This window comes from Cebus imitator, unplaced genomic scaffold, assembly GCF_001604975.1.
Source record: "Cebus imitator isolate Cc_AM_T3 unplaced genomic scaffold, Cebus_imitator-1.0 Scaffold50, whole genome shotgun sequence".
Taxonomy (NCBI): Eukaryota; Metazoa; Chordata; class Mammalia; order Primates; family Cebidae; genus Cebus; species Cebus imitator.
In genome coordinates, this window is record NW_016107365.1 from 5,223,795 (window position 1) to 5,236,330 (window position 12,536).

Genomic DNA, 12,536 nt, shown 5'->3' on the forward strand with positions numbered 1-12,536 from the left:
CTATTAAATAACTCTGCCTAGGCTTCATGGGTCAGCCCTTTAAATCTACTTAAAGATGTTTCTCATCCAGAAAATCTATGTGCAGTAATTGGAATGATATTCTCATTTGGACTTTCTTAAGATAATCTTCTGTAACAAAGTGTATATATATATGCCCTAATCTGTTTTAAGTTCTGGAGGTGTTACCATTATCTGTTGGTAAGTTTAATTATCTTTTTTGTGATATAATAGAGCAAGAGCATAAAATTGTTCCTTTGCTAATCATGCATTATTTATATAGATCTTAGATATTTTTACTTAATTAAATCTTAGTTCATTTGAAAACTTTATTTTGTACTGCAGAAAATATAACTTAATGCTAGCCACATAAACATGCATACCATTTCCAAACTATCCTGAATTGTGTTTTACTTTGTGCATCAAAATCTTTCTTGTCTTTCTAGGACTTTCAGTGAGATAAATAAAGCAGAAGAACAATACAGCCTGTGCCAAGAACTTTGCAGTGAACTTGCTCAAGATCTACAGAAAGAAGGACTTAAGGTGCTTTATTTTGATATGGTGTCCTTAGTTTTTAAGTTTTTTAATAATGCTACCTTAAAGCTAGAGTTAAATTACACATTCCTTAATGATGACTACAAATTAATAAATGTCAGAATAGTGTATTCCTATCCCCAGCAGTCAGACAAATTCAATTCTGACCCATATCTGAAGTCTGTGATGAGGTGATTCTATGAAGAAGCAACTTACGAGGATAGAGTGGTTCAGTATAATTCAGAGGACTTTACTCCTGTACCTCAGGAGTATATTTGAATAAGTTCAAAACCAGAGTTACACTGGCATTAGAGAATAAAGCAAAAGAAAGTGTTTCCCAAGAATTGTATTCACATATTACGAATGTCTTTCCAATCATCCTTTAATGTTTTTCTTACTTAGACAATGATCTTCTAAAATAGGCGTTTTGTTTCAAGGCTGTAATCCAGGTTGCTTAACACAAGACAACAAAAGCCTGTAAGGCTTTGAACTTGCTATTTTATAATCTTCAGTCACAATAATTTATATTTAGTGTATTCCCAATACTCTTAAACCATAGGTAGAGTCAGTGCAAAGTGTAATAAAAAAGCATTTTAAAATTGCTACACAGATACACATATATGGTTGGATAGAAGAAATAAGACCTGGTGTTTAATAGATCAGTAAGATGACTATAGTGTACAATATTCTATTTTACATATCAGAATAGCTAGAAGGGAATAATTTGAATGTTTCCAGCATTAAAAAGATACAAATATTTAAGGTGATAGATATCCCAAGTACACTTATTTGATCTTTATGAAGATCAAAACTATGAGGTACATGTGATAATTTACTGTGTTCATACTATGCATCAGTAAAAAATTTGTTTAAAAAATTATGACAAAGAATGGGATATCTGATGAGTATTTTTCTCATAATCCTTCTCTATCATACCTTGAGTTTAAGAATTTTCTTTTTAAAAAAATATTTAAATGTTTAATTTTATGGTAATTTTAGATTTCCAAGAAAGTCACAACAAATAATAGAATTTCAGCATACTCCTCATCCAGTTTTCTCCATTATTAATGTATTACCAGAGTACAGTTGTCAAAAGTAAGAAACTGACATTAGTATATTGCCAATTATTAACTCAGCCCCAGACTTTATTAGGAGTTTACTTATTTTTCCATTAATGTCCTCTTTGCGTTCCACAGTTCAATCCAGGGGACTATGTTGCATTTAGCTGTCATGTGTCTCCAGTTTTCTGGTCTGCGATAGTTTCTTAGTCTTTCTTTCTTCTTCATGACCTTGACAGTCTTGGGTAGTATTATACAGATATTCTGCAGAATGTCCCCCAGTCTTGGTTTTTTTAATCTGATGATTTTTTCATGATTAGATCAAGGTTATGGATTTTTAGAATACCACAGAGAAAGTTCCCTTTTCATAACATCCTATCATGGGGTATATGATAGCCACATGATATCATGGATGATATTAATCTTCAACACTTAGTGTTTACTAGGCTTCTCCGCTGTGAAGTTAAGTGTTTTTCCCTTTCGAAGTAAGTTAGTAAATGTAATCTACCCTCTGATGAGAGAGAATAGGAATTAACTTCCTTCTCCAGGGGATACTAAAATATACATAACATAAAATTTACCATTTTAAGTGTATCGTTCATATTGTTGTATAACCATCACCACCACCCATCTCTAGAACTGTTTCATTGTCTTCACTGAAACTTTGCGCTCATAAAACACCTAACTGTAGGCAGAGGATGGCAGATCACCTGAGCTCGGGAGTTCGAAACCAGCCTGACCAACATAGAGAAACTCCGTCTCTGCTAAAAACACAAAATTAGCCAGGTGTGGTGGCACCTGCCTGTAATCCCAGCTACTCAGGAAGCTGAGGCAAGAGAATCGCTTGAACTCAGGAGACAGAGGTTGTGGTGAGCCAAGATCTCCCCGTTGCACTCCAGCCTGGGCAACAAAGAGTGAAACTTCATTTCAAAACAAAACAAAACAACAGAAGAAAAACAAACTTAAATATAAAGGGAATTCTTATATGTAAATTGTTTGGCATAGTATCTGACAATATAGAAGGCACATAGTAAGTATGAGCTATTCTTAAGTCCTTTTCAATGAGACACTTTGAGAAAGAATTTTTTTTCCTTCCTTTGTGTGAATCAACCTCCAAAAGAGATTCCGTAAAAATGAAAGTGACCTGCCAGGCACGGTGGCTCACGTCTGTAATTCCAGCACTTTGAGAGGGTGAGGCAGGCAGATCATGAGGTCAACAGATTGAGACCATCCTGGTCAACATGGTGAAATCCTGTCTCTACTAAAAAATACAAAAATTCGCTGGGCATGATGGTGCACACCTGTGGTCCCAGCTACTCGGGAGGCTGAGGCAGGAGAATCGCTTCAACCTGGGAGGCGGAGATTGTAGTGAGCTGAGATCGTGCCACTGCACTGCAGACTGGCAATAGAGTGAGACTCTGTCAAATGAATGAATGAATGAATGAATGTGATCATTTAACCTTGCCCTTAATGTAAATGTCTTTTATAAAAATTTGTTAGGGGGCAAGGCACGTTGCCTCATACCTGTAATCCCAGCACTTTGGGAGGCTGAGGTGAGTGGATCACAAGAGATCGAGAGTTCGAGACCAGACTGGCCAACATGGTGAAACCCCGTATCTACTAAAAATACAAAAAATTAGAACAAACAACAACAACAACAATACCAACACACACACACACACACACACACACACACAAAGAAAAAAATAAAATAAAAAATAAAATTATTGCATTTTTACAGTATAATAAAAAAAAATCTGTGAGAGGGTGTAGTGGGGAGCACCTGGTCAAGGCCAAGGCCTGGTCCTGGGCTTCTGTAGAGTGACGTCAGCCTCCCTGGCTGGCTTGCTGCAATCCGGAATCTGGATTTGCCTGTCGCCAGAATCCCCACTCATCTTCCACTTTGCTGAAGTGCATGGGTCAGCTTGGTGCTGATGTGCGTGGTGGTGTGTGCAGGGTGTGCACCTGTAATCCTAGCTACTCGGGAGGCTGAGGCAGGAGAACTGCTTGAACCTGGGAGGCAGAGGTTGCAGTGAGCCGAGATCATTCCACTGGACTCCAACCTGGGCTACACAGTGAGACTCTAACATAAAAAATAAAAAAAAATTCAGTTGGGAAGGGGAATAATAATTACTGGCTAAAATGGGATTTTAAGTCAAGCATAGTGGCTCATGCCTGTAATCCCAGCACATTGGGAAGCTGAGGCAGGAGGATTCCTTGAGCCCAGGAGTTCAAGACCAACCTGGACAACATAGTGAAATCACGTCTCTACAAAAAATTTTAAAAATTAGCTGGGCATAGTGGCACGAGCGTGTACTCCTAGCTACTTGGGAGGCTGAGGCAGGAGGATAGCACAAGCCTGGGAGACTGAAGCTGCAGTGAGCCATGATCATGCCACTGTACTCCAGCCTGGGCAATAGAGTGAGACCACCATCTGAAAACTAAAATGGGATTTCAGCTTATGTTTGGAAAGGGGAGTAAAAATTGTTGGCTAAAATGGTATTTTAATTATAATAGTTTTTATCACCATGTTTTATAAATAATTGGTTATACTTCATATTCTTGTGTCTGTAAACCTTTCTGAATTTTTCTAACAAGGCTTTTTTCTAGAAGTTAGGACATCATATAGAATAATGTATTCTGGTGGGTGCAGTAGCTCATGCCTGTAATTCCAACACTTTGGGAGGCCAGGATCCCTGGAGGCCAGGAATTTGAGACTAGCCTACGTAACATAGTGAGATTCTCTCTACCAAAAATTAAAAAATTAGCCAGGTATGGTGGCATGCACTTGTAATCTTAGCTATCAAGAGGCTGAGGCAAGAGGATCACCTGAGCCCAGAAGTTGAAGGCTGTAGTGAGCTACAGCTGTGCCAGCACACTCCAGCATGGACAACAGAGAGAGACCTTATCTTATAAATAAATAAATAAATAACGTATTGTATATGTTATAGGGTAGAACTGTTACCATTAAGTTGAAGAATGTGAATTTTGAAGTAAAAACTCGTGCATCTACAGTTTCATCTGTTGTTTCTACTGCAGAAGAAATATTTGCCATTGCTAAGGAGTTGCTAAAAACAGAAATTGATGCTGATTTTCCACATCCTTTAAGATTAAGACTTATGGGTATGACTTTTTATTTTTGTTTTCCCTTAAATCTGCTAGATTTTCCCAAATAATCAACTATGGGAATACAGGTGGCCCCCAGCTTAACAGTGGTTCAACTTACTGATTTTTCAACTTTGCAATGGTGGGAAAGCTGTATGTTGTTTTCAGTATACTCTCAACTTACAATGTGGTCATTGTGGTTATGTCCAATTAACCCATCATAAATTGAAAGTATTCTGAGTTTACTTATTATGTTTTCAATTTACAATGGGTTTATCTGGATACAATCCGATTTTAAGTCAAAGAGCACCTGTATTCTCACTTTCATTTTATTTCTTAAACCTGTTTAGGAAGTTTTTTCTTTGCTGCTGCCATTTATCTTAATTATTAGATCCTGATTTGAGAAGCCATGATCATTAGTTTAATTCCAGTAAGTGCCAATTAAAGTTGTTCTTTTCCTTATTAATGAAATTCTGAAGTCCAGGTATGTTTCAAAATTCAAAACTTTTCATATTTTAGAAAGCAAATTCAGTGCATGTATATTATGTAACAGTTCTTTGTGGATCTGGGGCAACACCGCCTGTTTAAACACATTAATATTTCTGTAGCAAAACAAAATATTCAGAGACTGTAAAGATTCTAGTCTCTCATTAATTTAGTCATTAGTTATCACTTGTTTACAGTTTTCAGAACTTTTTGGATTTGGGAATTACAGATAAAGGATTGTGATGAATGAAATCACATCTCCAGCCATTGCATGGTAAAAACTAACAAATAAGCCATGTTTCCAAAGTGAACTGGGTCAAAGTATGTATATGGATCAGCACTCCAAATGCCTACTTTACTAGTAGGAGTGGGTCACTAGCCATACTTTCATATAAGAAAGATACCACACACACTTAACTGAATAAAATGTTAATTAAAAGAGCCGGGCTGGGAGCAGTGGCTCACTCCTATAATCCCAGCACTTTGGGAGGCTAAGGTGGGTGGATTGCCTGAGGTAAGGAGTTCGAGACCACCCTAGCCAACATAGTGAAACCCTGTCTCGACTAAAAATACAAAAAATTATCTGGATGTCGTGGTGGGCACCTGTAATCCCAGCTACTCGGGAGGCTGAGGCAGGACAATTGCTTGAACTCATGAGGCAGAGGTTGCAGTGAGCCAAGATCACGCTATTGCACTCCAGCCTGGGCAACAAGAGCAAAACTCCTTCTCAAAAAAAAAAAAGCCAAAGAGCAGATGTCTATAGAAGCTTAATTCATACTTGCCAAAACTTGGAAGCAAGCAAGATGTCCTTCAGTAGGTGAAAGGATAAATAAACTGTGGTACATACAGACAGTGGAATAATATTCAGCACATTAATGAATTATCAAGTCATGAAAAGACATGAATGAAACTTAACTGCCTATTGTTAAGTAAAAGAAGCCAATCTCAAAAAGCTAAATACTGTATGATTCCAACTATATGAGATTCTGGAAAAGGCAAATATAAATACAGTAAAAAATAATTGATTATCAGGAGTTAGGAGGGAAGGAAGGGATTAATAGGCAAAACACTGGAATTTTTAGGGCAATGAAATGATTCTGTATGATTCTATAATGATACACGTCATTATAAATTTGTCCAGGCACACAGAATGTACACCAAGGGTGAACCTTATGTAAGCTATGGACTTTGAGTGACAATGTTGTGGCAATGTAGGTTTGTAGATTGTAACAAATGTACCATTCTGGTACCACATGTTGATAGTTGGGGTGGAAGGGTGTACATGTGTAGGGGAAGGGGCTCTATGGGAACTCATTGTACCTTCTGCTTAATTTTTCTGTGAATTTAAAATTCCTCTAAAAAATAAAGTTTATTGGAAGAAAAAAAAGTTAAAGAGTCTGTATAGTTGACTCCAGTTAGTTACATAGTATTTAATGGTATTATGTGTCATATATGAATTGAAGTCCTACATCATCCTGCTAACTCTAAATAGTTAATATTTAATGGGGGGTATTCTTTTATAAAGGAAAGTAAATTTTCACTCATGATACCAGCTTTGAAATGTTACTTATTGTTTCTCTCTAGCCAACTTTTTGTATATGTCATAGCATGAGACAAAATGTTTTTATGCATTGTGAGTGAATTGGCTTTGTTGAATTTGAATTTGATTGTGATTGATTTAATTTAGGTGTTCGGATATCTAGTTTTCCCAGTGAAGAAGACAGGAAACACCAACAAAGGAGCATTATTGGCTTTTTACAGGCTGGAAACCAAACCCCATCAGCCAATGGGTGTATACTAGAGAAAACTAACAAAGATAAGTTTGCAAAACCTCTAGAAGTGTCTCCTAAGAAGAGTTTCTTTGATAAAAAACGATCAGAAAGGAAATGGAGCCACCAGGATACATTTAAATGTGAAACCATGAATGAACAAAGTTTACAGACATCACAACTATTCCCAGTTTTAAAGAAGATGAATGAGAATTTGGAAATATCAGAGAATTCAGAAAACTGTCAGATACTTACCTGTCCTGTTTGCTTTAGGGCACAAGGATACATCAGTCTGGAAGCCTTTAATAAACATGTAGATGCATGTCTTGATGGACCTTCAATCAGTGAAAACTCTAAAATGTTCTCATGTTCACATGTTTCTGCAACCAAAGTTAACAAGAAAGAAAATGTTTCTTCTTCTTCACTTTATGAGAAGCAAGATGATGAAGCCCATCCAAAAAATAAAGAAATATCTTCAGTAGATTGTGTAGATTTAGTAGATACTATAGATAACTCATCTAAAGCAAAAAGCATAGATGCTTTAAGTAATAAGCATAGCAAGGAAGAATGTTCTAGTCTCCCAAGCAAGTCTTTTAATATTGAACACTGTCATCAGAATTCTTGTACTGTTTCATTGGAAAATGAAGATGTTGGATTATTAAGTAGACAAGAATCCTGCCAGCCTTATTTATGTAAAGTGGTAACAGGCCAAGCTCTAGTTTGTCCTGTTTGTAACGTAGAACAAAAGACTTCAGATCTAACCCTGTTCAATGTGCATGTGGATGTTTGCTTAAATAAAAGTGTTATCCAAGAACTAAGAAGGGATAAAGTTAACCCAGTTAATCAACCCAAAGAAAGCTCCAGAAATACTGGTGAGTATGTAGTCATTTTAAGCTACATGGTTTTCTAGGAATAAGTTTTATTAAAATTAATGAGATTGTTGTTAAATCTGAAACCCACACTATTAAAATGGGTAGTTTGTGTATGCTGCTATTTAGGAAAATGTTAGTTACCTTGCCATAGTTTAGAATTAACTCAAGCCTATAGATTGTGAATCTTGGGAAAACTTTGGTTTGATCTTGATTTAGTACAGAATGAACTCAAAGGTTGAAAGAGTTGAGTGATCTAATCAAAAAAGAAATTCCTTCAGAGAACATCTGTGAAGGCACAGTGGTAAATTAACTATAATTGCATAACAAGAAAGCCTCTTTAACTTGGTAATGTTGAGTCTACCCAAATTTCACCAATAAAATTAAGTGTAATGCTAATAAAACTAGTAAATTACAAAGAAACTATAGTTTTTGGTGTTTACATATGAACTATATAGTACCAAGGAAGTTATTAGCTTTAATCAATTAGTTTTAACTTTTTAAATTTTTATACAACTTTTAAATTATTTCATGTTATTCATTATGGAATTTCTTGACTTTTCTTTCCTTTAAAGGTAACTCAAGTGGAGTACAGAAGACTGTAACAAGAACAAAAAGGTATGGCTAATTTGAGCCTTAATAAAGCTGGCTACAATATGAAAATTCAATTATTTTATAAATTATTAAGTAATCAATATTAAAAATGAATTATTTTCTAGAATCTCTTCCTGCATTTTAATTGTGTATTCCTTTTCATTCTAGGCCAGGATTGATGACAAAGTACTCAACATCAAAGAAAATAAAACCAAGCAATCCCAAACTTACCCTTGATACATTTTTTAAGTAAACATTGAACATTTGATCATTAATTTTTAATTGAAACTTGTTATTTTATAATCAATGAATTTGTTCTTCCTGATTTTAAGTTTGCAGATTTATTTAGTAAAGGCAAGTGCAATAATCCTTCCTCAGATGGCATTTGCTTTTCTAAGAATTTGGAATATATACGAATTCTTTATATCTTTTTTTATAACCATGAGAATTTACTTCTGTTTTACATCAATTGGAAATTAATCCTATTAAGAGATCATTTTTAAAAAGGAAATTAGGAATTAGATCAGAAGGTGATTTTTAAAATTATTTTTATACTGATTAGAAAAACAGATTTGTAAGGGCTGTCAAAGATTCATGCAAACCTATATCATCCTAAGGATTTTTTTAGCACTTAACTACTTTGTTGGCATTGATCCTAGTATCTTTAGCTACCTCATGAGCATTCATAATTAAAATTTATCTTAAGTTCTATGAAGAGTATTAACATAACTAGCATAAGTGATTTTCTTACCTTCAGGAAAATAATATCATAGTATTATCTGTGTTAAAATGGTTTTTGCTTAAAATATAATTTTTAATTTGGCTTTTCTTATTTAAAATTCTGTTATGAATAAACACTTGAATCACTTTTTAAAATATTTAGGCCAAGATGATTCAAAGTAGTTTTATTTTAATACAGGACTTTTAAATGACAGTATTTCATTTCCTGTCAGTTATGTTGGTACTTTCTACAAATCTATAAAGAAGAATGAATTGTATAGTCATTTTATTATAGTCTTCAAGAGAAAATGTGTAATTCAAAAGATTAATGTATATTAAGACACATTAAGTATCTTAGTTACATTACTATCAACATTTTTATTAATAGTTGTGAAAGAAGACAGCTTAATAGTAGTTAGCTTAAGTAGTTTCTTAACATACTTTTGTGCTATCAATGAATTCTTCTCAAAAAATAGTTATTTAGACTGGCCACGGTGGCTTATACCTGTAATCCCAGCACTTTGGGAGGGGAAGGCGGGCAGATTATTTGACGGGTCAGGAGTTCCAGACTAGCCTGGCCAATATGGTAAGACCCCGTCTCTACTAAAAATATTAAAAAAAAAAAAAAAAAAATTTAGCCAGGCTTGGTGGCACCTGCCTGTAACCCCAGCTACTCAGATGGCTGAGGCAGGAGAACCATTTGAACCTGGGAGATCCAGGCTGCAGTCAGCCAAGATCTTGCCACTGCACTCTAGCCCGGATGTGACAGAGTAAGACTCTGTCTCAAAAATCATAATAATGATAGTTATTATTTAATTGCAACATGAAGTTGGAAGTCATTTTCTGTTACATCTTTAAGGAACTGAATCTTCTGTTCTCTTATATTTTTGTTTTCTCTCCCCTTGCTTTTCATAGCTTATTAACTAAATATATATTTATATAATATGTAAATATATATTTTATATATTATAATATTTTAGGAATAGCTTAATTAAGAACACGCAGACTTTGGCAAAGTGGTAACTTGACTTTTAATTACTAGATTGTTTAAAGTAAGCTTAATGCCTGTTAGCATGCCAATTCAATCCCATGACTGATGTTATTATACACTATGACAAATACAAAGTTGTAGTGTTATGGTTCTTGATCATGTGATTTACTTACATAAATTCTGTACAAATTTAAGTTCAATGAAAACTGATTTAAGGTACTGAAAGGTAAATAGTACTATATTCAGTTCTTTTTTGTCTTGCCTTGTTTATTTTTATTATTTTCAATATTAGAATAAATGCTAAATTATTTTCATTTAAGGATTTATTTAGTTGAATGTCATCATTTAGTAATATTTAATAATCATTTGAAATAAAATTTAGAACTTTAATTGATGTGAGATGCTTTTCTTACTTTTCTACTCTTCCTCCCTCTTACACCTTCACTTTTGCTTTCTCTGCCCAGAATTTTCATCACATTCTTTACTACCTATTTTGTCCATTTTCTTTTTATTATAATTTTGATTTGGGGCATTCGAAGAAAATAACAGCAAAACCACAAGGACCCGTAATAAGCATGCATAATCTTACCTACTTGGTGAACCTAATATAAACCTAATCATAAAGAACTACCATATTTGCAATATATGTAACTGGTGAAAAACTAGTATCTGGAATATATAAATGATTCCTATGAATCAGTAAGAAAAAGGCAGTCAATCGAAATTTGGACAAAAGACTTTATATGGCATTTCAAGTGAAAGGAAATCCAAATCACCAAGAAACTTGAAAATATTCCCAGCCATATTAATATTTGGGAAGTAAAAAATAAAACTACAAGGAGATATCATTACATCCTTACCATATTTACAAAAATGAAATGATCTAATGATACTAAGTTTTGGTGATGTCAACTTTTATATTGAAACAATCACTGTGGAAAAGTTTGTCCTTTAATAAATTTAAAGATAAACATGCTCAAAGCCCAACAATTGCACTCTGAGTATACATCTTTGCAGGTTATCTTTCATTACCGTTATTTTTTTTCCCTGCTAGGACCCTAACTAATATAATGCCTTGGGAAAACTACTGAACATGTACCCTGGGAAGCATGTACAAGAAAGTTCTTCCCAGTCAGGAAGATGCCTCAAACATTTTTTTCTTAATGTTCATAGTAGCACTGCAATAGCCAAAAGTTGGAAATGAAACAAATATTCAGCAGTGGTAGAATGGTTAAATTCTACTGTGGCATTTATATTAAAACAATAGAATTCTACACAGTGGTGAAAATGAAGGAAATAGCTAATCACAACGTAGATGAGTATCACAGACATATTGTGGAGCAAAAGAAGCAAATTAAAGAAGGATGCCATCAACATAATTCCACTTGTATAAAGTTTAAAACAGTAAATACTGAACAACTACATTGTTTTAAGGATATATATATTTATGTATATGAGATAAAACTATAAAGAAAAGCAAGTGTTTTGCTGTCCTCAGAACCAGAATAATGATTTCCTCTGTGGAGAGGTAAGGTAATTTGATTGGGGAGTGGCACCTGGTGATTCTGGGATGCTGGCAATGTTCCATTTCTTGCCTTGGGTGGTGAGTGCATGGATGTTTACTTTTAAAATACTCTCTATACATATATATTTTACATATTCTTGTTCATATGTGACGTTTATCGTCATAAAAATAAAAAAGGGCAAAAACTGCTTTCATTAAGATAATATTTTCCTCCATCTCTGCAGGCTAGCTAGTTTCAATCGAGAAAAAAAACACATGTCTCTCTTCTAGTACCTTGCTGAACACAGCAAGAAAGAACCATCCCATGTCAAATTTTTAGTTTTTCTCCTAACATTTCTCCTAATGCTACAGCCTGAATCAGCATTTGGTCTACTTTCCAAAGACAGCTGTTGACAGTTTGACCAAATGTTTTGTTACCACTTGTGATGGTTAATGTGAGTGTCAACTTGATTGGATTAAAGGATGCAGAAGATTGCTCCTGGGTGTGTCTGTGAGGGTGTTGCCAAAGGAGATTAACATTTCAATCAGTGGGCTCAAGAGGCAGATCCACCCGCCATCTAGTTTGGCATCATCTAATCAGCTGCAAGCACAGCTAGGATAAAAGCATGCCAAAGAACGTGGAAGGACTATACTGGCTAAGTCTTCTGGCCTCCATCTTTCTCCTGTGCTGGATGTTTTCTGCCCTCGAACATCAGACTCCAGGTTCTTCTTCAGCTTTTGGACTCTTGGACTAACACCAGTGATTTGCCAGGGACTATCAGGCCTTTGAAGGCTGCACTGTTGGCTTCCCTAATTTTGAGGTTTTGGGATTTAGACTGGCTTCCTGGCTCCTTAGCTTGCAGATAGCCTAGTGTGGGACTTCACCTTGTGATTGTGTGAGTCAGTTGT

At 35.0% G+C, this 12,536-nt stretch overlaps 1 protein-coding gene across 5 annotated transcripts in view; it reads left to right on the top strand.

Annotated features, from left to right (window-relative positions):
- Positions 1 to 10,518, top strand: part of POLK (DNA polymerase kappa) — a 99,694-nt gene extending 89,176 nt beyond the window's left edge. For 4 of the 5 annotated variants that reach the window (XM_037738175.1, XM_037738177.1, XM_037738178.1 and 1 more), the window contains 5 exons: positions 444 to 540; positions 4,541 to 4,712; positions 6,868 to 7,821; positions 8,394 to 8,436; positions 8,581 to 10,518. In XM_037738175.1, coding sequence (XP_037594103.1) covers positions 444 to 540; positions 4,541 to 4,712; positions 6,868 to 7,821; positions 8,394 to 8,436; positions 8,581 to 8,665 — 1,351 coding nt within the window. In that variant the 3' untranslated portion in view covers positions 8,666 to 10,518. The remainder of the gene's footprint in view (positions 1 to 443; positions 541 to 4,540; positions 4,713 to 6,867; positions 7,822 to 8,393; positions 8,437 to 8,580) is intronic. The other variant, XM_037738176.1, reaches the window with a different exon arrangement.
- The last annotated feature ends 2,018 nt before the right edge of the window (positions 10,519 to 12,536 follow it).